At 42.2% G+C, this 26,011-nt stretch overlaps 1 protein-coding gene across 5 annotated transcripts in view; it reads left to right on the top strand.

Annotated features, from left to right (window-relative positions):
- Nucleotides 1–2,255: 2,255 nt before the first annotated feature.
- The window catches only part of Idi (Isopentenyl-diphosphate delta isomerase), a 30,950-nt gene continuing 7,194 nt past the window's right edge, over nucleotides 2,256–26,011 (top strand). The window contains exons 1-2 of one of the 5 annotated variants that reach the window (XM_067762482.1): nucleotides 2,256–2,300; nucleotides 25,692–25,979. In XM_067762482.1, coding sequence (XP_067618583.1) covers nucleotides 2,271–2,300; nucleotides 25,692–25,979 — 318 coding nt within the window. In that variant the 5' untranslated portion in view covers nucleotides 2,256–2,270. Of the gene's footprint in view, nucleotides 2,332–24,739; nucleotides 24,860–24,972; nucleotides 24,990–25,647; nucleotides 25,980–26,011 lie in introns of those variants that run through there. The other 4 variants (XM_067762480.1, XM_067762481.1, XM_067762484.1 and 1 more) reach the window with 4 other exon arrangements.

Below are 26,011 nucleotides of genomic sequence, written 5' to 3'. Positions count from 1 at the left end.
TGAACTACTTCGTAGAGCTTGTGCTTGACGGATTGGCTTCGCATAATCGTTCCCACGTTTCACACCAGTAGTGCGCTCCGGCTTGAAACTACCCTCGAATTTTTTCTGGGAAGTTCGTTGCTTCGTTTTTGTGCGTCCATTAGGTTTTGTCAATGCCAGTGTTTCTCTCGCAGGTACTTTTGATTTTGCTTTATTTGGCCCATTCGATCTATCAACCTTTACCTTTGACTTCGTGGTCTTTGTCGAGTCTTCTCCACCAGTCTCGATTACTACTGAACCCTTTCTGCAAACTGAAGTTAAGTGGTATATCCTGGTTCTTATAACGCATCACCCTTCTCTGCATATCGATCTTGATGTCATAGTCAACCAAGAAGTCCACTCCCAATGACTTCATCAACGATCTCCGCCACAACGAATTTGTGTAGAACTGTGACCTTTCCAATCAAGACTTCTCATACCACTTCTCCCTGGACTTGGTTATACTCGCCAGTGACCGTACGCAACCTTGCTCCAGGTAACGTTTTTACTCTCCTGTTGACCAAGTCAGATCGAATTAAGGAATGAGATGCGCCCGTATCTACAGTCAGTACACGTTCTTTGCCATCCACATTCCCTCTGACGGTAACACTGCTCGATTTTCTACCAATTTGCGACACAGATATCACAGGACATTCAATAGCTGGAGCTAGCTCTCGAACTCTACATCTTACTCGCTCTTGCTCATCCCCTCCAGCTTTGTTATTAAGACCACCCATGCTGTTGAAATCATTAGGATCAAGATCGCAATGACGTGCAATGTGACCGGGCTTTCCGCATTTGATAACTTTTTCACTCGGCTTTTGCGATCCTTTCAGCGCCTCCAATATTGCGTCTACCCAGTCTGGCCTTTCCACCTCCACACGGCGTACTTTGAACGCTGGCTTACACAGAAGCGATGCTGTTTCCTGAATCAGAACATGTGATACCGTTTCTGTGAATGTAGGTTTTGGGTTTGTATATGTAGCTCGCTTTGTTTCTACGTCCCGTATGCCATTTATAAAGCTCTTAATCTTTACCCTTTCAGTGTATTCCACTAGTGCGTCCGCATTCGCTAAATGTGCCAGCCTTTCAACATCCGACGCAAACTCTTGCAATGTTTCACCAGGCCTCTGGAAGCGGTTCAGTAACTCCATTTGGTATATCTATCCCCTATGCTCAGTTCCGTATCGTCTCTCTAAAGCACCCATCAATGCTTCATAACAGTTCCGTTCGCCCTCTGGAATGGTTTGTAAAATCTCAGCTGCAGGCCCTTTCAATGCCATGAACTGTGCAGCAACTTTATCTTCAGCATTCCAGTTGTTCACTGCTGCGGTCTTCTCAAACTGTAGCTTAAAGACCTGGAAAGGATCAGACCCGTCAAAGGATGGTGTTGTTACCTTTGGATTACTCGTTGAAACTGCTGGACGATTTAGTTGCAACTCCTGTATACGATCTTTCAAAGCATCCATTTCGGCCTCCATTTTATCTTGTCGTTCACTAAAAGCATCCAGCTGCTATGAGACTTTTGTTTCCTGTGCCTCCAGCTTCGTTGAGATACGCTCTTCCTGTGCTTCGAGTTGACAAGTCCAGAGCACTGGGGAGCAAAGCGAGGAGGCAGCAACAACATCCAGGGCAGCAACATCCAACCAGTGCTCAACCAGTGTCTCGTCAGCCACAGGGTCAACAACCGGGTTAATCACCGGTAATGAGCATACACAAGCTCCATCAACAGGGGCGCTGCTGGAAGGTCTAAACTTAGAAGACCTAGGGTTGGAGGACAGAGGAGAGGAAAACCCGCGGCTGTCCGATGAGGAGGAGCCGGTAAGGCTTCAGCACTGACCGGCCCATACACAAAGGTTGCCCAGCTCAACCTGCACCATGCTAAAGCTGCTTCGGCAGTAATAGCACGCAGGTTTGCCTCGGAAGATCTGGGCATAGCACTCATCCAAGAACCTTGGGTGTACAAAGGTCAGGTGAGAGGGTTAAAAGAGAGAAATAATAAGGTAATTTGGGATCTTTCTCAAGAAAGACCAAGAGCGTGTGTAGGGCATAACAACTCCATTAACTATTTTTGCATTACAGAGTTTATGAGTCAAGACCTCGTAGCAGTTCAGGCGACGATGGTAATACAAGGAGAGTCAACGAACATCGTCTTCTCAGCGGCCTACTTTGCGAGAGACAACTACGAGGTCCCTCCAGAGGGTGTCAAGAAACTGACGGAATACTGCAGATAGGAAAAATTACCGTTGATCATGGGATGCGACGCGAATGCGCACCACGAGGTATGGAACAGTACAGACACCAATTCGAGGGGTGAGTCCGTTCTTGAATTTATTATTAGTAATGACCTAAGCATATACAACGTTGGGAATTCACCAACCTTCATCACTAGGTCTAGAGAAGAAGTCCTGGACATAACCCTGGGTAACGATCTGGCTGATGAGCTGGTCTCTGGATGGGGGGTTTCCTCTCAACCCTCAATGTCGGACCATCTTATTATCCAGTTCGTTATCGGGGCTATGCCCATAGAAGGACCACCAAGGCGAAATCCCAGGAACACAAACTGGGACATGTTCAGGAACATAATACAGGGAAATCTTCCTATCATAGATAGTAGGAACAGAGGAACAAGTTATATGAAATTAGAGACAAGAGTTAATAACTTCAACCGTGTCATTATTGAAGCGTTTAACTCTAGCTGTCGAGAATCCAAAGGCCCAGGAAATAAAACCCCCTGGTGGTCGAGGAAACTCTCGGAAATGAGGAAAACCGTGCGCAAACTCTTTAACCAAGCGAGGCGCACGGGAAACTGGGAGCAATACACAGCGAATCTAACGGCATATAACAAAGAGATTAGAAAAGTTAAAAGAAAGAGCTTGAGGTTCCAGAGGCGGTAAGGCTCCACAAAGCCCTAGCCAAGGACCAAAGGGAGACACGACTATCAATTAAGCTCCCTGATGGAACCTACTCAAGGACTGAGGAAGAAAGAGCACGTGCCCTGCTTGCAGCTCATTTCCCGGACGCATCCTCGGATACCTCAACGGAGGAGGCTCGAGAAGGGAGACCAACACCCACAGATTGGAACCTCGCTAAAGAACTCTTCAACGATGGCACAGTTAAATGGGCAGTAAAGTCTTTCCAGAGCTACAAATCTCCGGGAGTGGATGGTATATATCCAGCCTTTCTGCAGCAGGGCGAGGAATTGATCCCACACCTGGTCAGGATTATGAGGGATAGCCTCGCACTGGCATACATCCCGATGGTGTGGAGAAGAGCAAAAGTGGTCTTTATACCTAAGGTGGCTAAAAAGGACTACTCCAGTCCTAAGTCCTTTAGGCCTATAAGCCTGTCATCCTTTGCTCTCAAAGCAATGGAGAAGATTGTAGACCATGAGATTAGATCAAAGGCTCTCGTTAGAGTGCCACTACATAAAGATCAGCATGCATACAGAACAGGCAGGTCGACAGAAACTGCACTGTATCAGCTGTCCACAGAAATCCAAAGTGCGTTCGAGTGCGGGGAGATAATTATATGCGCATTTTTGGACATAGAGGGGGCTTTCGACAACAGGACACACGAAAGTGTGAATCGGGTACTCGAGAGAAGAGAGATACAGCGTCCAATCCGTATGTGGATAAACGCCTTATTGCGTACGAGGATTGCCGAAACCTCAAGTGGGGACGGTACAGTAGAGCTTAAAACAACGAAAGGATGTCCACAAGGGGGCGTCCTGTCACCCCTGCTGTGGAGCCTGGTAGTAGATGAACTTCTACAGAGGCTCTCAGACAACGGAATCCGATGTCAGGGGTACGCGGATGATATTGTTATCATTGTAAAGGGCAAATTTGAGAGCACCCATTGCTACAACAACAACAACAACAACATAATGCAAAGGGCATTGAGGTTAACGAAAGAATGGTGTACTGAGGTAGGGCTAAGCATCAACCCTAACAAGACATCCATTGTGCCCTTCACCAGGAAAAGGAAACTGGAAGGGATTAGGCAAATCACAATGGATGGAGTACACGTCTGAGGTGAAATACTTGGGAGTCACGTTTGACTCTAAGCTCTTATGGAAGAAACACGTCGACAACACCATATCAAAGGCCACAAGAGCAATAATGGTGTGCAAACGTATTGCAGGAAGATCCTGGGGATGCAGCCCAAAGATCCTAAGATGGATGTACACTATGATAGTGAGACATATCACAGTGTACGGAGCAGTTGCGTGGGCATCAAGAACAACCATGGTGACCGTACAAAAATCGCTCACGAAGCTTCAACGCTTAGCGTCTGTCTGCATTACGGGAGCCATGCGAACATGCCCGACGGCAGCAATAGAAGTGCTGCTTGAGTTAACGCCTCTACATATAATAATTGAGCAGGCAGCCAGGAGTACTTTAGTAAACATAGCTAAAGAGGGATATGGAAGAGGCAAAGTGATACAGTCACGGAGCATGGCGAAGCTGCAGGAGCAGATTCCACTTATCCAACTTCCCAGAGATGATACGAGGAATATAATTAAGTTTGAGAAGCGCTTCAAAATAGAGCTGGGGAAGAAATGTACGTGGGACACCTCCAGGATTGAAGCGCTTCATCAGGAACACACTATAATATGGTACACCGATGGCTCGAAGACACCGGAGGGCATACGAGCGGGGATCTTCGGGCCCCGAACCAAAATATCCCTACCACTCGGAAAATATCCGCGCATCTTCCAGGCCGAAGCTGTCGCCATAAGCCGGTGTGCAGAGATAAATTTACAGCGGGGATATACCACCGAGAAAATCGCTATACTCAGCGACAGTCAGGCTGCACTCAAGGCATTAGCTTCGGTTGAGATTAAATCATCAACTGTCCTTGAGTGCGTGGAGAGGTTAAACAATCTAGGAGTCAATAACACCATCCGTCTGGCATGGGTACCTGGACACAGAGGAGTGGATGGTAACGAGCGAGCGGACGAGCTTGCCAAGTTGGCAGCGGCCGGAAAGCCAATAGGACCCGAGCCTATGGTGCCAATAGGGTCACATACAATAAGGGAGGACTTTATACAAAAGGAGGCGTGCCTCAGAGAACAACACTGGCGCGAAAGTCCAGGACTTCGGCAGGCAAAGGCACTAATAGGAGGGTACAACTCGAAGCGATATAAGGCTATGATTAACCTCCCGAAAAGTAGCCTTAGGATTGTAACAGGTATACTCACAGGTCACTGTAGGCTATAGAGCCATATGTATAAATTGGGCATATCATCTAGTAGCCTCTGTCGATTCTGTGATGTCGAAGATGAGTCTGCAGAACACATCCTGAAGGAATGTGAGGCAGTCGCGAGACTAAGACATAGAATCCTAGGATCATCCAAACTAGAAAATAGTCACATACACTCTCTGAAGCCGGGAGCCATTCTGGATTTTCTCAGAGAACTCGGCTTGGATGAAGTGTTGTAAAGAGAATTGAGGGCACAATATACCAATAGGTCGCAGTGCTTAACCTCACAACATCTATCTATCTATCTATCTGTGCTTCGAGTTGTAATGTTATGCGTGCCTCTTGTCCTTTTAATGGTTCTGCAATTTGTGACGCCATGTGTGTTTTCTGTTCTTCCATCTTGGATGTTATACGGTTCTCCTCGGATTCCATATAAGTCTTCTGTTCTGCCAGTTGAGATGACACTGTCGATGTTTGAGCAGATATTGCAGCTAAAATCATGTTCAAGCCTGTGCTCGTAACTGTCTGCGATGTTTCATTTTTCTCCTCAATTTTTGTTGTTGTCTCGTCGCCATCAAGATGAAAGTAATACTCTTCCACGCTAATTCCTTCTGCTTCCATTGCCTCTCGTAGTCTTGCCTGAAGTTCGAGTTTATTGCCGGTTGTATTCAATCCACGGGCTTCCAACTCCTCTTTCAGTTGCTGGATCCTTAATTCACCTAACTTCGCCATGTCCTTGTTGTGTTGTTGTTGTTGTTGTTGTAGCGATTAGGTTACTCCCCGAATGCTTTGGGGAGTGTTATCGATGTGATGGTCCTTTGTCGGATACAGATCCGATACGCTCCGGTAACAGCACCATTAAGGTGCTGGCCCGACCATCTCGGGGACGATTTATATGGCCACATTAAACCTTCAGGCCATCCCTCCCTCCCCACCCCCAAGTTCCCTGAGGAGCTTGGGGTCGCCAGAGCCTCGTCTGTTAGTGAAACGGGATTCGCCGCTCGAAGGTGAGGTTGACAATTGGGTTGGAGAAGCTATATATTGCGCTACACAACCCCTTGAATCCCATGTCCTTGTTGTGCTCTGCAACTCTGGAATTTATTCAACAATTCCTCTTCTGACACCAATTGTAACTAATTTACTGCAATTCCGCTTATTTCAAATCTTCTACTAAGGTTCGAATTACTAAACTGTTGAATAAATAACTCCAGTATTGAATACTGGAAAAATTACCTTTATTAAAGTACTTCACAATAAATATTGCTATTGCTCGCCAGATAGCGTCTTAATTAAAACTGCTTTTATAGCTTAAATGAAACTGACTTCTTTCGCCTCTACTGTCGCGCCTTTTATACTTTTTGATTTCTCGTTGCATACTTCTAAGCATTTCCATTCCAGAATTTACTAGTTATTTATCAGCTACAAAATCACCAGCCACAACTACGTTTATAACTTCCCATATGCGCATGAGTAATACTTGCACAACCCCGTAACAAAAGGTAATAGATAGGAAATGAGTTGGTAATAGCCAAAGTGAGGGTCTACTGCTGAATTCATTGCTGAATTTTAACACAGCGAAGTCCTACGAAATTCATACCTGAACAACTCGCTTACCCGTGGATATTAACCAGTCAATTATATGAATTACCAACTCACATACTTGGGTAAATGAATTAATCAGCTGTTCACCTTACCGACTCCATACTTTGATATAAATACTTTTGTTCAAAATAAAAACAACGATTTTAAAACGAAATTTGTTTCTCTTTTCACCCCGCAACCTATTACCAACTCGCTTACCTTTTTCAGTTCTGAATTCTTTTGCTACTGGGAAATTATTGCCCTCTCTTGTGAGCAACTCAGATAAGATATATGCATGTGTTCGTGTGTTGCTTCTCGCGTGTACGTATATATGTGTAGATTGAATTATTGATGTGCATTTACGTCACTGCTTAGCATCGGCTTAGGGATGACAGTACCCTTAGTATTGCTTATATTCGTTACAATATGTATATTTCAACAAGCCGTCTTGCTTCTATCAATATTGTACATTGGGCTATTTCGTTCAAAAAAGGAAAATGAAGGTACAAAAGAAAATAAAATGTTCCACACATCAAGGGCAATTGATAGGTGAAGAAATGCCTTTACTTTCAGCGCACAAAAATAAAGGTCTGTTTGTCGCACCATCTGTGGACGTATGTAATATTTGTATAGTGCCAGAGAAAGCTTTAAGGCGAGTTCTCGAGGCATGCCCAATGGAAATGCAAAATTAAGTTTAATAAATAAAATTTTTCAAAATACAAGTGATACATTCTTCAATAGTATCATGGACGATCACATAGCCATCGAAAATTTATTTATACCTATATGGCACTACTTTATTTTCGTGTATTTTATCTTCAATTTTTTGTCGCACTCCCTCCTAATACGGCTTCAGTACTGGTGTAAGTGTGTAAACTATATTTCAAAAAACTACCGAAATACAAGGAAAATACAATCTAGTTCATTAAAAACAAACCAGCCAGTTTGTGTTTCGATAGGTTTTTTGACATTCGGCCGTTTTTTCTTTATTTTTTTCAGACACATGAAAATTTTGTTTTTAGTTTGAAAATTTGGTGCATAAAAACACAAATAAAATCAACCATCTTGTGAGAAAAGTGAACCATTAAAAAAAATAAACAAAAATTACTTCGGTCAAGATATACATGCGGCCATGCAATAAACTTATCTGCCAGGCGAAGGAATGCAATACAGCGTTCTATGTAAATTCGGCATAAGTGCTGATCAAAAAATTATCACTAAACGGTTTTGTTTACTAAATGCGGCTATTCCCTACAAGAAACGCTGATAGTTTTACTAAACACTCACACTTGTAATTGACAATGCTGATCCTGCGATGACGTAAACATTGATACTCAAATTTATGTATGTTCCTTTGTTCGCTCACGCATGTTCACATGTTCCCAACGACAGCCTATAATCATGAAAAAGGACTCAAACTGGGAAAGCTTTGGACACCTGGTACAGAACAAAAGAACGTACAGCAGATACCATTATGCATGTGAGACAGATATATAATTCCAACGGAATTTTATGTATGCGAGAACAGTTTATCCGATTTAATCATGTTGTCACTACTGACTGTCATATGACAATCAAATGATTATCACGGTTGTTTTGTTATTTTTTAAATTCCGCCATTTTCAACCGAAGAAAACCATATAAAAATAAGTTTAAAAAATGAAAAAGAGAGCATTCAAAAGCTGTCGGAATGTATGGTGCGCACTCTAAAATTTGATACCCGAAAAATAATAGTGTTTAGTGGTGATTCATTTTTAAATGTGTTTCCGCATGAATTTCTGAATTTAAATTGAACATTCTGAACTCGAATTCTTATAAAACTATTTTCAACAAATAAAAACACGTATGCTTATATCACGTACAAAATTAAAAACGTAATGAAATAAAGTAAATAAAAAGCAAAAAGCATTCACCCCTATTATGAACTCATACGATACACGATAAACGCTTGCAATATATTATACCATATTATGAAATAAATGCTAGCGTGTGAAACCCGATCGTTAGCGTTTATCGTTTATCGTGGTATAGCCATACGCTAACTACCCTACAAGAAACGCTGATAGTTTTACTAATACACTCACACTTGTAATTGACAATGCTGATCCTGCGATGACGTAAACATTGATACTCAAATTTATGTATGTTCCTTTGTTCGCTCACGCATGTCCGCATGTTCCCAACGACAGCCTATAATCTTGAAAAAGGACTGAAACTGGGAAGGCTTTGGACACCTGGTACAGAACAAAAGAACATACAGCAGATACCATAATGCATGTGAGACAGATACATAATTCTCAACGGAATTTTATGTATGCGAGAACAGATTATCCGATTTAATCATGTTGTCACTACTGACTGTCATATGACAATCAAATGATTATCACGGTTGTTTTGTTATTTTTTAAATTCTGCCATTTTCAACCGACGAAAACCATATAAAAAATAAGTTTAAAAAATTAAAAAGAGAGCATTTCAAAGCTCCATGCTAAAAGAAAAAAATTCGAAAATAATATTAAAAAATACCAAAAGCTGGCGGAATGTATGGGGCGCACTCAAAAAATTGATACGCGAAAAATAATAGTGGTTAGTGGTGATTCATTTTTAAATGTGTTTCCGCATGAGGAAAGCGCTCTTCTGTTGTTTTGTTATTTTCTGAATTTAAATTGAACATTTTGAACTCGAATTCTTATAAAACTATTTATTTTAAACAAATAAGAAACACGTATGCTTTTATCATGTACAAAATTAAAAACGTAATGAAATAAAGTAAATAAAAAGCAAAAAGCATTGTTTCATTTTTGGCGGAATATAACAATGGTCATTTATGATTGTATAACAGTCAAACCTGATATCTACAGTAAACTATCATTTATGACACTTTTTGATAGTTAGAGTGTCAGCACTGATCCAGGAAAAGGAATGAGAGTGAGCAGTACGGCTATATACTTAATCAGTAGGCCATTTGGTGTATAAGAAGGAGACAAAAACTCACACGTACACGGTTGTTTACATCACATTTGCGCAAGTCCCCTTAAGTTCGTAATAGAAAGTTTGTATGAGGCGCTGATCGTTAGGTTGACATTGCTGACAATCAGATGATAGTCATATGATAGTCCGTATTCTTGTAGGGTTGTTATCACTGATCACAAATCACAAACAAAAGATTGCGCATTCAGAGTTCAAAATTGCTTCGTAAAACGTCACACTTTACTGCTTGAGCGAATGAAAGGAGAGAGAAAAACAAGAACTAAAGGAAAATGACGTAAAAATTGCCCATAAAAAACAGCTGATCTTTTGTTTACATGCGCAATGCGCAATCTATAAAGAAAATAAGGGAAATATAAGCAACATCTGGAATAAAAACGAACAATTTTATTTGACACGTATAACAGTTACCCAAATCTGTATTCAGCACCATAGTGTACCTATACCAAGTGTGTCAACTAAGCGATAAACGTCAAAACTACAAACAGCCTCGCTCACCTGATGCAAATCTCAGGTTTAGAGTTGCATTTTTGGTACGTAAGAGTACTTCAAGCTGAGTTGCATTTAATGGTTAAATAAAACTTTGTACTGTTACGGTCTGCTGCTACGGTCTACGGCTACGACCCACTTGGGAGCGTGTTCACGGGAACACACCTAGCGATGTGGAAAGGGTTGCGATGAAAAATATCGAAAAAGAAGGGAACAGACAGACCGGCCATCACTAGAAGACGGGAAAAAAAAGAAAAAAAAAGGAAGAAAAAAAACCACCACGAGTTTCCGAGGAAGAAAAAACTTTTTTTCCCTTTTGCTGGCGGTCTGAAGCGGTAGAGCACACAACCCTCGTGACCAAAAAGTGGTCAAGTGAAAAATTACAGGATACTTAAGTGCATCCACATATAGTTGGTGGAACTGACGAGCGCGTTCTCAAATACAGATAGTTCACCATCAAAATTTGGGCGGTTTATAGCAATCGTAAAACACTCCTCTACATATGTTCATCGTATTTTCGGAATTCCTCAAAGCCGTGCTTATATACATAGCCAAATTTTGAAAGGCTAAGGAGCTACATACGGGAAGTTTACATTTTAACGTTTTAACCCGAAAATTGTCTCCGAAATGAGTGAATTCAATTAAAAACGAAGTAAGCTAGCCGGTGGCCACGTTGAGACCGTTTTAACCTACTCTCAGGACGTGCTAAATTCCCGAACATCGTGAATACTAATAAATAGTAATTGGAAGGCATCGGCGTTGCCTTCTCCGCGTATGCGAGGAGCGCGGGAATGTTGGAATATTCCCAACGATTGCCACGTAATATACACGGTTCCTCAACTTAGCAATAGTGGTGTTGGCTTAGCGGTGTCATTTCCATCCACACCAACTGCAATAGCACCAACCATATCCAGTGACCCCGGCACCGTCATATGCCAAGACGCCAGACGTACCACTCCTAGAGTGACATATCAACAAACACAGCGCCATTCACCACAGCAACATATTAATGATACACAACAATTGCAACAATTACAATTGCAACAACAAACGCAAAACCATCATCTAAACGAGCTGAGCAAATATTGGGTGGTGTCCAATGGTCAAGCATTGCCCTATAACATTCTACCTAATGGCACGATAATCACACCTCATCAACGCCAGCCAGCAACATCTGAGCAACATACGCACACTTAGCAGCAGCAGGTTCAGCAGCAGCAACAGCAACAACAACAGTACCAACACCAACTACAACAACAACGTTTGAAACTGGGTGAGTCCGTTCCAACTCGGTGAAATTGTATTATGTATCTATGTGAAGTGATAAAATTCGTCACTTACAGATTATCGTTTCAAATTTTTGTAATTCATTCCAAGCACGCTTAATGAACCTAAAGACCCCTTTCTGTAACTCGATTCGAACGTACGGTATATGCATTCGGACACTTTGGTGCTCTTAACTCTGTTGACCCGTCGGATAAGTGCAATGTAAAACCCGTTCTGCAATCTTGCGAATAAGAACCATTGTTCTGTAAAGCTTGTGAAAGGTCAATACAGTCAAGAAATAGAAAACCAAAATTATGAAAGTGTGAGTTCTGCAGATAATTTTATTCCAGTCGAGTTACAGAATAGTGTCACTAGTATATATATAATACCTTACATATTTGAATGTGTCACTCGGAACCATAAATTTTTTTTATACTTACCTGCGAAAGCCATGTAAATGGGTAATGCATTACACATTAGCGACATAGGCCTTTCTGCGAGAATTATAACCTAGATGCAACAGGGGTTGGGGAGCGATGTCCTTTTGAACCCGGAACAATAAACTCGTTTCAGACGTTTTTTTTGTATTTTCAAATAACGTCGCGAATGAACCCTTGCACAAAAAAAAAAAAAGGAAGAAGAGGAAGAATTCCCCAAACTAAATGAAATACATAAAAATGAATTTAATGTAATTGCACTAGTAATTAAAAACCAAAAGATATTTAGTACATTCAAAACATTTTCTACACTATATACGAAACCACTAGGCTGTAAGACATATAAGGAGTTGAATCCGAATAATTGTATGCGATGTAAATGTAATTCGGAATAAACGTAAACTCTAGCATCACATGTGAAACTTAGAAATTCTCGATAGAATCCTAAAAATTTAATGCATAAGTTATTAATTAGTATGAACTGTCAATAAATCTAAATTGTAAATGGGAATGCTGAGGTCTCCTTTCTTTTAGAGGGCACCTAAGGTATACAGGTAAGGGGCCACCGAAAGATTAGGTGCGTCGGTGGCCATGGTTATTTGAGGGTGGGATAAATGCACCGGGCGTCGCAACAACACCCGCGGCGCCCCCAAGTTATATTCGGCCCTTTTGTTGTATTTTAATTTTCAGCTTTTTTTTTATTTTCGATTTTCAGCGTTGGTAACCGGCCATGTCCGGTTCGGTAAATTTTTTTGCGGTAATTTTTTTTGAATTTTTGAATTTTTAAATTTTGGAATGTTAACGGGTTGTCCGTGGCATCCGGTTCGACCGGATGTCGTTTTGATTTGAATTTATAAGCGTTTTGAGTCGGTCTCTGCGCTTCTGTCAGTTTATTTTGATTTTGACAGCTGCTAGTTTGATAGGCATGATAGGAACTTTTTTCTGCTTATGGCGCAGGAACAGTAAGGTTGGCAAGGACCCGCCCCAGCCGACAATGACTAGCCACTGTGCACCAACACATCATGCCGACCGCCTTCCTTACTGCTCCCTTGTAAATGCGTATCCATAACAGATGGCGCCCAACGTGGCGCCTGAAGCGCTGACCGCGAGGGTCAGTCGGGTCAACCTGTGAAGTTGACCATCCCACCAGTCCGAGTGAGCAGCCACAGCAGCTGCCACCTACGTTGCGGTGGGATGGTTAGACGGATCAGGTTGTCCGGGCTGGTCATCGGGGGCAGTGGCCGAAGGAGCCACGGACTTTACGTCAAGTCTCCGGATTTTTTTTTTCCACCCGATGAGGCAGTGCTAAACGCACTTGATTTTTTTTGTAAGTGGGGTTTTTATTTTCCCGGAATGTTGTCCGTTAGTCGGCTATGGAATAATTTTGTCCGCTAATTGGGTTTAATTTTTTTTTGTAAAGTAGTTTTTTTTTGTTTATTAGCCGAATTTGTGTTGTCCAGGGTGAATGTGTGTGCGCATGTAGTGAGGACCCCAGCTCATCCCACGTCCCAGGTGGTAGCTTGGAATACCACCTGGATGGTGATGGGTTGAGCTGGGATTCAGAGTGGCACTCCTTCCTGTCCCACCGGACTGGGGGAGCGGTTCCGAAACCGCTCCACCCATTGCGGCGGAGGCAGGAGGGGTGCCCAGTAAAAATGAACGGGAGGCCTCAACACCCCCAACCAGTCCCAGGGGCAAGCCCCTGGAGACTGCCCCTGCGTTGCGGCTGGGCGTGTTGAGACCAACCCGTGTGTGCCTGGAGTGACCCTAGTGGCCTCAGACCAGTCTCGTAGGGGGACCTTAAGACCCCCTCGCACTGCGGTTGGGAGCACTAGGGCCAAGTATGAATGTGTTTGTAGTAAATTTTTTCTCGACCTGTAGCCCAGGTGCCTTCTGGGAATGGGATGTCAGCGTTCCCATTACAATTGCTACCAAGTTTTCTCAACTCCTCGCGTAATTTTTATATGCACATTTTTTTTCTCAAGGCATCGCCTAAAATATAAGGTAAAAGGGGGAATTCTGATTTTTTTTTGTTGACCCCTAACTGCGCTACGCGGCAAAAGTTTTTTCTAACTACTACGTAACGAGCTACATTTTTTTTTATATAATTATTTTTGATTATGTCACGCGAGCAATCGTTCGGCCAACCGGGGCGAAATACTCCGTTCGGGAGTGCGGGAGGGTTCCGGGGAAACCAAAACCGGGGCGGTGCTAATAGGGGGGCTTTTTCGAAAGCAAGGCGTCCTTTGGTGGTGCATACCCCAGTAGGAGGATCCTACGGAAATCCCGCGGGGACTCATATAGGCTCGGGCCCGAACGACGACCGCGACAAACTGGACATACCTGTAAGCACCAGCAATTTAAATGCATCGCTGCTAAACACACACAACATCTCGGGGATAATGACCAATGTGTCGAACTATGCACCAGATGGAGCGGGTGCCTTACCACCAAATCAAGAGGTTGGAAATTTTGGGGACGCTACCAGCGATCAGGCGAACCTCCCAGGAATGCAGGACGAAGCCACTCGTGGAGGCTCGTGGGTGGACGTGCTACACCAACTGTTCCAGGCTTCGCAGGAGGAAATGCGGAGAGAGATGGGCTCAATTAGAGCCAACATGGCCCAGCTCAACGCCGCTCTCGAATCCACGCAGCAAGCACACCAGCAACACAGGAACGCAAGCAGGATGGACCGTAACCCATTGCCATCGGTAGTACCGCCAATGTACCCGACTCCAAGCAGCATAACAGTAAAACCGCAGGAGTGGAAAATCGCATTCGACGGCACTGGGAGTGTAAGCGATTTCCTCTTCAAATTAAACACCTTGTGTGAGCGCACACAATGCCCTGACGAACAAATAATGGCCAGTTTCCACTTATTCCTTTCGGGACGAGCCGAAGAATGGTACTGGCTGTTCACAAAACAAAACCCAAATGCGACATATGCCTTTTTGTGCTACTCCTTAAAAAGAGAGTTTGGCACCTTGAAAACGGACCACGAGATCATGATGGAGATCTCCATGCGCAAGCAAAAGGCAAGTGAGTGTTATGACGTGTTTCACGCGGACATAATCTCCTTGAACGCGCGCTTAAGGGAGCCGATGTCAGAGCTTCTACTGATTGACATAATAAAAAGGAACGTCAACAGTAGCCTTAAGCTAATGCTTTTTAATGCGGACGTAAGGAACCTCCATGATCTGCGCGATGTAGCACGCCGAGGTGAACAAGTGCTGAAAGAGAGCAAGCTGCTGGGAGCCAATTACTCAGGACGGCATGTAAGCGAGGCACGCGTGACAACCCCGGACATGAAGATGGAAGGCGAGGACGGCGAGATAGATCCCCAGATAGAGGCGCTGGAATATAGACGCAGCAGAAGACCGGACTACTCAGGAATCCAGTGCTGGAATTGCCAGGGAATGGGGCACTCCTATATATATTGCGAGGAACCCATAAAAAGTCCTTTTTGTTTTAAATGTGGGTATAAGGGTGTATTCACTCCTAAATGCCCTAGGGACCATCGCAGGCAGGGAAACCAGTACCCGAGCGAGAAGATGGGGGAACCTCGTTCGGCTTCATAGCTCCCACATCAGCCAGTGCTCGAGGCGTCGTCCCGTGCGCTGAACCAGAGGGCGAATCTCTGCATGGAGGTGGTGAGCTTCCGAGGTGCAGTAGTACCCTGGCAGAAGAACCCTCGACTGTAATAATAACCTTCCCCGATAGTACTGACGATTCGAATAGTTCTGAATCCGAGAGTCGAACGTCCTCTTTCACGATGGGCGAGCAAATCAAAATCCTGCGACGCCATCATAGGGATGTCGCGTGCCAAACGCAACTTTTCCCAACCCTAAAAGAAAGGGAGGATAGGTATGAACAAATGAGACATACCATTTTTGACCAATATCCGGTATCGGACAATATTTTGAAGTGTAGGAAGAGATACCACCGGAGAGTACAGGAGCGTAGACTGCTGCAAGCCACCACGTTAACGCTTACAGAGGACGAAAGGCCTTTAGTAAAGGCTAGAATTAAAAATAGTTTTCTTGTAGGGTTGTTAGACTCGGGAGCCAACGTCTCCATCTTAGGGAAAAATGGAGTAGAATTCCTAGAGGATAGCGGCTTCGAATATCAGCCCTTACATGCGTTCGTATATACCGCGGGCGGCAACAAGCAAAAAATTTTAGGCTCAGTATCCCTACCGGTCACTTTTAAAAATATCACAAAGATTATTCGTTTTTACCTTGTTCCCTCATTGCTCCAAGAAGCATACTTCGGGGTAGATTTTTGGAGAGCATTTGCGTTGGCTCCCGAAATATTCCCGAGCGTAGAGTGTTTAGAGACTAGGCTTGAAAAGGAAGAGGAACTTAACCTCCATGAATTGTCACCAAAACAGAAATCAGAATTGCGAAAAGTCATCGAGACGTTTCCTTCGTACGAGAAGTTAGGCCTAGGGCAAACTAAATTAGTGGAGCATCACATCGACACCGGTGATGCTGTGCCTATAAAAAGCAAGCATTTTCCTCTTTCGCCGCCGAGGCAAGCCGAAGCTTTTAGAGAACTAGACAGGTTACTACAGTTAGGAGTTATAGAAGAATCCAACTCCCCGTGGTGTAGTCCTGTAGTACTGGTCCGGAAACCAGGCAAAGTCAGGCTGTGTATAGATTCGAGAAAGGTCAACGCGGTGACTAAGAAGGATTCGTACCCCCTGCCTCATATCAACGGCTTATTGAGCAGACTGAAAGATACGCATTTTATTAGTGGCATTGATCTGAAAGACGCGTTCTTCCAGATCAAATTGACAGAGTCCTCGAAGGAAAAAACAGCATTCGCAGTTCCGGGGAGGCCTCTGTACCACTTCAAGATGATGCCATTTGGTCTGTGCAATGGACCGCAGACTATGAGTAGGCTGATGGACAAGGCGATCCCTTCGCGTCTGCGAGAGAACGTCTTTGTCTACCTGGACGATCTGATGGTATGTAGCACTAATTTTGAGGATCATCTAAAATTGCTAGCAGAAGTGGCGAACTGTTTGAGAGATGCAGGTCTGACAATAAATGTGGAAAAAAGTAAATTTTGTCAGAAAGAAATACGCTACTTAGGGTATTTGATAGGCAGCGGGTGTCTGAAGGTGGATCCGGGAAAAGTAGAAGCAATACAAAACTTCCCGATCCCTAAATCCCCTCGGCAAGTGCGTAGGTTTGTGGGCATGGCGAATTGGTACCGAGCATTTATTACCAGTTTTGCGGACTTGGCAGGTCCCTTGACCGACTGTCTCCGCAAGTCAGCAGGCCCGTTTAAACTCACTCCTGAAGCTATAGAGGCGTTCGAAAAACTAAAAGTAGCCTTGAGTTCGGCGCCTGTCTTGGCCCAACCAGACTTTTCAAGGGAATTCGTGATACAATGTGACGCTTCCAAAATAGGTGTTGGCGGAGTATTGTTTCAGGTCGATGATGATGGCGCTGAGCATCCAATCGCATTCGTGTCGAAAAAGCTGAATAATGCTCAACGCAATTACACAGTAACCGAGCTGGAATGTCTTGCAGCCATAATTAGCGTGAAGCGTTTCCGACCCTATGTCGAAGGATTACCTTTTCGGATTGTTACGGACCACTCCAGTCTCAAGTGGTTGATGACACAAAAAGACTTGAGCGGGAGGTTGGCGAGATGGTCACTCTTACTGCAAAGATACGATTTTAGAATGGAACATCGTAAGGGCACCCTGAATGTAGTACCAGACGCGCTGTCGCGTTTTGACGTTGACGAGTTAACTTTCACTACCACACCCGGAGAAATAGACTTAGTCTCTCCCGAATTTACCAGCAATGAGTATTTAGACTTAATTCGGACCGTCACCGAAAACGAGGAATCACTTCCGGATTTACGAGTGGTGGACGGTGTAATTTTCAAAAGAGTTAAGTTTCGTAAGGGGATAGAAGGGGAAGAAGACTCGCTGTGGCGTTTATGGTTGCCAAAAGGGTTGACTGAGGAAGCAGTGAGATTAGCACATGACGCTAACCGGAGTTACCATGGCGGATGGCTGAAAACCTTAGAACGTGTTAGGCAGAAGTACTTCTGGCCGCAGCAGACTAAGGACGTCAGGGACTACGTCCAGCGTTGTGACACCTGCAAAACGGTAAAACCCACCAATCAGCAGTCGAGACCACCTATAGGGAGTACCTTTGAATCCGAAAGGCCATTTCAGCGGTTGTATTGCGACTTTCTAGGGCCGTATCCGAGATCTAAGCGGCGAAATCAATTTCTTTTCATAGTACTAGACCATTTTTCAAAATACGTTTGGCTAAAGCCCATGCAGAGAGCCACCACTGTAAACGTTATAAATTACTTCGCTTCAGAAATTTTTCCGGCTGTAGGGGTCCCTGAGTTTATTCACAGTGACAATGGTAAACAGTTCATCTCGAAGGAAATGAACCAATTTTTTGCAAACTCCGGGGTGACGCACGTGAGGACGGGGCTATATTCTCCCCAAGCGAACGCATCCGAACGCGTCAACAGAGAAATTGTTTCTAAGATTAGGATTTTCCTGAAGGATAAACCTGACCACACTAATTGGGATAAGCATATACCCGAAATTTTATCAGTTTTGAGAAGTGATTTTCATACAGCGATTCAGTGTTCTCCGTACTTTGCATTATATGGCCAAAACATGGTCCAACATGCCTCAACGTACAACATTTTAGGGAAACTCGGCAGCCTTCGAGAAGACCAGGTTACGGTAGTAAGCCGAGCTGACAAGTTGACTAATATTCGTGAGCAGATCCGCAGAAATTTAGATCAGGCCAAAGATAGGGGAGTAACCACCTATAACAAGCGCTCTAGACACGTCAACTATAAGGAAGGTCAGGAAGTTTTCCGGAGAAACTTTGCCTTAAGTAATTTTAAACAGGGCATTAATGCCAAATTCCTACCCAAATACCTGAAGTGTCGCGTGCTTCGAAAAATAGGTAACGCATTGTATGATCTCGAGGACCTAAACGGGAAATTGATAGGTCGCTTTCACGCGTCGGACATTCGCCCGCAATGAACTAGAAAACGTTTCTTTTGCCAATTTACAATTTGATTTTTTTTATACACCCACCAATTGGACCTTTTTTTTTGTCTGGGCGTTTTGGCGGTCGGGGACATCTCGCCCAGTATTCTCCCCGAGCACTGACCTCATAGGTTGTTCACACGCGTACTCACCGAGGACCGTGAACACCCTGGCAGTCCACGCTTAGGTCGGACTAGCCTTTCGGAGTTTGGACGAGTTCTCCTTTACCAAAATGTCTACGAAAATTTTTTTTGTCTTGCCTTTTGTGGGGGCGATAACCACTAAAACCTTTCGGAGTTTTGACGAGTTCTCCATAACAAATGTCTAACTGCCGCAAAGCCCTTATAACTAGGAAACAGAAATTATTCCCAACTTGACCTAATTTTTTTTTGACAGACCTATGTTGCCCGGCTAGCTCCGTAGTAGGACTTTGAGACTCTTATCTCAGGGGTGAGTCGTGCCCCACGTTGCTTGTCGTCGGAGATCCCTGGCAATGGCTTCCCACAGATGATCCGGTTCCCTGTTCGCTTCATCGTCAGGTCTTCAAAGCGAAGCAGGTTTGTTACGGTCTGCTGCTACGGTCTACGGCTACGACCCACTTGGGAGCGTGTTCACGGGAACACACCTAGCGATGTGGAAAGGGTTGCGATGAAAAATATCGAAAAAGAAGGGAACAGACAGACCGGCCATCACTAGAAGACGGGAAAAAAAAGAAAAAAAAAGGAAGAAAAAAAACCACCACGAGTTTCCGAGGAAGAAAAAACTTTTTTTCCCTTTTGCTGGCGGTCTGAAGCGGTAGAGCACACAACCCTCGTGACCAAAAAGTGGTCAAGTGAAAAATTACAGGATACTTAAGTGCATCCACATATAGTTGGTGGAACTGACGAGCGCGTTCTCAAATACAGATAGTTCACCATCAAAATTTGGGCGGTTTATAGCAATCGTAAAACACTCCTCTACATATGTTCATCGTATTTTCGGAATTCCTCAAAGCCGTGCTTATATACATAGCCAAATTTTGAAAGGCTAAGGAGCTACATACGGGAAGTTTACATTTTAACGTTTTAACCCGAAAATTGTCTCCGAAATGAGTGAATTCAATTAAAAACGAAGTAAGCTAGCCGGTGGCCACGTTGAGACCGTTTTAACCTACTCTCAGGACGTGCTAAATTCCCGAACATCGTGAATACTAATAAATAGTAATTGGAAGGCATCGGCGTTGCCTTCTCCGCGTATGCGAGGAGCGCGGGAATGTTGGAATATTCCCAACGATTGCCACGTAATATACACGGTTCCTCAACTTAGCAATAGTGGTGTTGGCTTAGCGGTGTCATTTCCATCCACACCAACTGCAATAGCACCAACCATATCCAGTGACCCCGGCACCGTCATATGCCAAGACGCCAGACGTACCACTCCTAGAGTGACATATCAACAAACACAGCGCCATTCACCACAGCAACATATTAATGATACACAACAATTGCAACAATTACAATTGCAACAACAAACGCAAAACCATCATCTAAACGAGCTGAGCAAATATTGGGTGGTGTCCAATGGTCAAGCATTGCCCTATAACATTCTACCTAATGGCACGATAATCACACCTCATCAACGCCAGCCAGCAACATCTGAGCAACATACGCACACTTAGCAGCAGCAGGTTCAGCAGCAGCAACAGCAACAACAACAGTACCAACACCAACTACAACAACAACGTTTGAAACTGGGTGAGTCCGTTCCAACTCGGTGAAATTGTATTATGTATCTATGTGAAGTGATAAAATTCGTCACTTACAGATTATCGTTTCAAATTTTTGTAATTCATTCCAAGCACGCTTAATGAACCTAAAGACCCCTTTCTGTAACTCGATTCGAACGTACGGTATATGCATTCGGACACTTTGGTGCTCTTAACTCTGTTGACCCGTCGGATAAGTGCAATGTAAAACCCGTTCTGCAATCTTGCGAATAAGAACCATTGTTCTGTAAAGCTTGTGAAAGGTCAATACAGTCAAGAAATAGAAAACCAAAATTATGAAAGTGTGAGTTCTGCAGATAATTTTATTCCAGTCGAGTTACAGAATAGTGTCACTAGTATATATATAATACCTTACATATTTGAATGTGTCACTCGGAACCATAAATTTTTTTTATACTTACCTGCGAAAGCCATGTAAATGGGTAATGCATTACACATTAGCGACATAGGCCTTTCTGCGAGAATTATAACCTAGATGCAACAGGGGTTGGGGAGCGATGTCCTTTTGAACCCGGAACAATAAACTCGTTTCAGACGTTTTTTTTGTATTTTCAAATAACGTCGCGAATGAACCCTTGCACAAAAAAAAAAAAAGGAAGAAGAGGAAGAATTCCCCAAACTAAATGAAATACATAAAAATGAATTTAATGTAATTGCACTAGTAATTAAAAACCAAAAGATATTTAGTACATTCAAAACATTTTCTACACTATATACGAAACCACTAGGCTGTAAGACATATAAGGAGTTGAATCCGAATAATTGTATGCGATGTAAATGTAATTCGGAATAAACGTAAACTCTAGCATCACATGTGAAACTTAGAAATTCTCGATAGAATCCTAAAAATTTAATGCATAAGTTATTAATTAGTATGAACTGTCAATAAATCTAAATTGTAAATGGGAATGCTGAGGTCTCCTTTCTTTTAGAGGGCACCTAAGGTATACAGGTAAGGGGCCACCGAAAGATTAGGTGCGTCGGTGGCCATGGTTATTTGAGGGTGGGATAAATGCACCGGGCGTCGCAACAACACCCGCGGCGCCCCCAAGTTATATTCGGCCCTTTTGTTGTATTTTAATTTTCAGCTTTTTTTTTATTTTCGATTTTCAGCGTTGGTAACCGGCCATGTCCGGTTCGGTAAATTTTTTTGCGGTAATTTTTTTTGAATTTTTGAATTTTTAAATTTTGGAATGTTAACGGGTTGTCCGTGGCATCCGGTTCGACCGGATGTCGTTTTGATTTGAATTTATAAGCGTTTTGAGTCGGTCTCTGCGCTTCTGTCAGTTTATTTTGATTTTGACAGCTGCTAGTTTGATAGGCATGATAGGAACTTTTTTCTGCTTATGGCGCAGGAACAGTAAGGTTGGCAAGGACCCGCCCCAGCCGACAATGACTAGCCACTGTGCACCAACACATCATGCCGACCGCCTTCCTTACTGCTCCCTTGTAAATGCGTATCCATAACAGTACTATTTATAGATGTAATAGTTGCATATATTTCCGCGGAAAGAAGAATACTACATTTGTAGCCTGCAACAATGCGGAAACATACGGAAAGCTAAATTTATTTAAATTAGAGTCAAAATATAAAGCGCCACACGTGTTACATGGAAAAATTTTACTTCTAAGGCTGTTTACACAAATGCATAAGGGCAAAATTATATAAAACGCTTTGGTCACTTCAAAAGCATATATAACACTACTTTATTTTTGCTTGGATTTCAAGCTAAAAAAACTAACGAAACTTTATCGGAACTTCAAAACACAAAAAAAATTTCTATCATGAAAAAGCGTGGCCACTATTCCCCCATAATTAGCGAGTTTGTCATGTTTTTGTTTATGTTTTACATTTTATTTTTACATTAACATTTTTAACAATAAAACAATGCAAATAACACGCGCAAATTATTTCTTTCTCTAATGGTTCACTTTTTTCACAAGAAACTTGACTCTAATTGTGGTTTTATGCACCAAATTTTCAAACTAAAAAAAAACAACTTTCATTTGTCTGAAAAAAATAAAGAAAAAACGGCCGAATGTCAAAAAACCTATCGAAAAACAAACTGGCTCGCTTGTTTTTAATGAAAGGTTGTATTTTTCTTGTATTTCGTTATTTTTTGAAATATAGTTTAGCGTAGGCACGCTGTAGTAGCTGTGAAAGCCTTCTGCAAATATAATGGTGCTGTAATTGCAAACAAATCAAACTCCTATATGACGCTACTTTATTTTCTATGTATTTTTCTTGTATTTTCTCTTATATTTTTCGTCGAGGGAACCAATAAGATTTCAATACTGGTGAAAATATGTGAACTATATTTGAAAAAACTAACGAAATACAAGAAAAATTCAACGTAGTTCATAAAAACAAACAAGCCAGTTTGTATTTCGATAGGATCTTTTGACATTAGGCAGTTTTTTCTTTATTTTTTCTGACAAATAAAAATTTTGTTTTTAGTTTCAAAATTTTGTCCATAAAAACACAATTAAATTCAAAGTGTAAATTGTGTGTGCAAATGAATTTTCAATAAGTGTACATTTTTTAGTTTTCATAGTGAACTTGGGTACAGAAATTCAAATTAAAAAGTTTTTCACAATAATTTGAAAAACTCTACGTTTTCTCTGCTTTTTTACAATTAAAGGAGTAACCCTCCGTAATAAATTTAACTTTTAATGAAAATCAATAACTCTGAACTGAACACTTTTCGCCATGCTATAAAATTAAAATGCTGTGGAACAGGAGCAACACTTTTGTGACTACATAAACCCTGTTTCAATCTTTTACGTCTCTGCACAGAACCCTAATCATGGTTCAATTATGTACAGGTTGGCTCATCTCATCAGCTGATTTTATTTATGTCATTGCATGGTCGAAGGGATTGTCAAAAGGAGATGGCAAACTCAAAATGAAACCAACACATTGGCAACATTTTACTTACACATACAAAAACTGCTAAGTTTTATGTTTCCATTCCATACCATTCGCACCAACCCCAATACACAGATTTTGACAATTTGAACAGACATATTTTGTTGCTTTACAGATGAGCCAACCTGTATATAGTTGAACCATGACCCTAATTGACCTTTTTCAACCGAAACAACAATGGCAACCCAGATTTTCCCGTTATGCCCACTTATGCGGCAGTTACTCACGAGCGTACGTACCAAAAACGTGTCAGCTGACACGACCTATCTTATGAGTGTGCAATGTAAACGAAAACTCACCGACGTGCAACGCCCGTACGTACGTAGCCCGGAACGTAGAAATCAAAACAATTTTGATTTTTTCCGTAAGAACGTGTCAGCTGATCGCTCTCTCACTAGACAGAGTTGCCTAGTAAACTTTTGTACGCTAATTTTTGACCGTTTGCAATTTTATGCAAAAACGCCTAATTAAAGTTTGAAAAATTGTGAAAATAATTCGAAATAATTATGTAAAAGTGCTGATTATAAATATTTTATCTATTTATACTTATTTAATATGTATTCCGGCCTTTTACAATATCAAAAACTAAATTGGAAAAAGTTGATGTTTCCATAAGCATACATGCAAAATGGCCAATGGCAACAGTGCTTATCTGTATACAATACACCATAGCGGAACGATACAAGGTGGCAGCATGGTGACATACCTACAAACATATATAAACGTTTCGTGTATTTTGTTTTTGTAAATTCGATGGACAAATGTCAAAATCGTAGTACGCCGAAAGTTGATGTATCAAATCAAATAAAAAAAGCTTAAAATCAGTTGTCCCATGCTGCCACCTTGTATCGTTGCGCCATGCAATACACACACAAATATGTTATGTACATGTACACAGACGCACACATTGATTCCTACGGGCTTGAGAGTTCGGTCAAACGTGCTTCGTACGACAAACGTCCTTACGTACGGCACACGTCGGTGGGTAACTGCCGCATTAAGCGAGTGCCTGTCAGAAAGAAGTCAACACACTTGTACTTGTACACTATGGTCAGCACGTATAAACTGTTAAAAGGTCAGGTAATATCAAGATTGCTAACGTAGTGAATAGTACTTCAGGCGACATTACGTTACAGGTAAATATACAATGAATAATATCAAGTAATTCCGCAGAACAGATAAATTTCGCTTTAGTAAAACGCGGTCTCCAAATTTAATGAACACAAGACATATTGAAAAAATTTAAAAAATACTATTCATTTCCCGGTAATTCTTACTTTAGCTCACAAGTGCCAATTATCGTCCAAAAATGTCGGGAAAGATGTTAAAAGACGCGTCCTTGATCCACGAACCCGAAAACGGGAATTAAAAAAATTAATTTATGGCAAAAGTTATTCCCAAAAAACCGAAAAGTGACAACGTGTAACTCCAAACGGGGGATGGAATACATAGTATTTTTGCAAAAAACACCTTTCTTGGTGGGTTCAACACTGGTCTGAGATCAATTTTATATACGCGCAAATTATTTTCCTGCACAATTTTTTTCTGTGTGTAACAAATTAAAATGACCACATGCCAATTTTCAACTTCTTTGACAAATATCTCTTGATTTCCGTTTTCGGAATTGTAGTTCTGATTCCAAATCACCCCTTTTGACACTTTTTTATCACTGAGAAGTTTTCGCTATGAAAAACCACTTTAAAAATCCGTAATAAGTATGTTTGTCCAGTTACGATAAACGCATTTACGTAATCGCATCACGTAATCGCATTAAGTTTACAGCGTACAGATGTTCATTGAACAAACATTTGACAACCTTGTAAAATTCTCCACTTTAAAATACAACCCAGTTTGTGATATTTGTTTATAAATACAACAGATTTTACAGTATGAGATTAAATTGACAACGAGCCTCTTTTGATAGCCAATATGAAAGTACTTTCAATATTAAACGGTATACGATTGCAGGCATTCTGCATCCAAAGAAGAAACTTCACTAGTTCCCTGGCAACAGCAGCAGCGGCAACACCACAATCAAGCACCATGACTGGGGTACACGACGCCCAACAAGCAATGGCATTAAAGGAGAACTGCATATTAGTAGATGTGAATGATAAGGCCATTGGCTTCAGCAGTAAAGAAGATTGCCACCGTGTCAATCAGGTGACGGGTGAAGTGAAATTACATCGTGCCTTTAGCGTATTCCTGTTCAATTCCAAGGGAGAGATGCTGGTGCAAAAGCGTTCGCTACATAAGGTATGTTTTGCTATTTAAATGTAGTTTCTAAT

This window comes from Eurosta solidaginis, chromosome 1, assembly GCF_040869045.1.
Source record: "Eurosta solidaginis isolate ZX-2024a chromosome 1, ASM4086904v1, whole genome shotgun sequence".
In the NCBI taxonomy this organism is placed as follows: domain Eukaryota; kingdom Metazoa; phylum Arthropoda; class Insecta; order Diptera; family Tephritidae; genus Eurosta; species Eurosta solidaginis.
The sequence above is the reverse complement of the archived record's forward strand: the minus strand, read 5'-3'. Positions and strand labels throughout refer to the sequence as shown.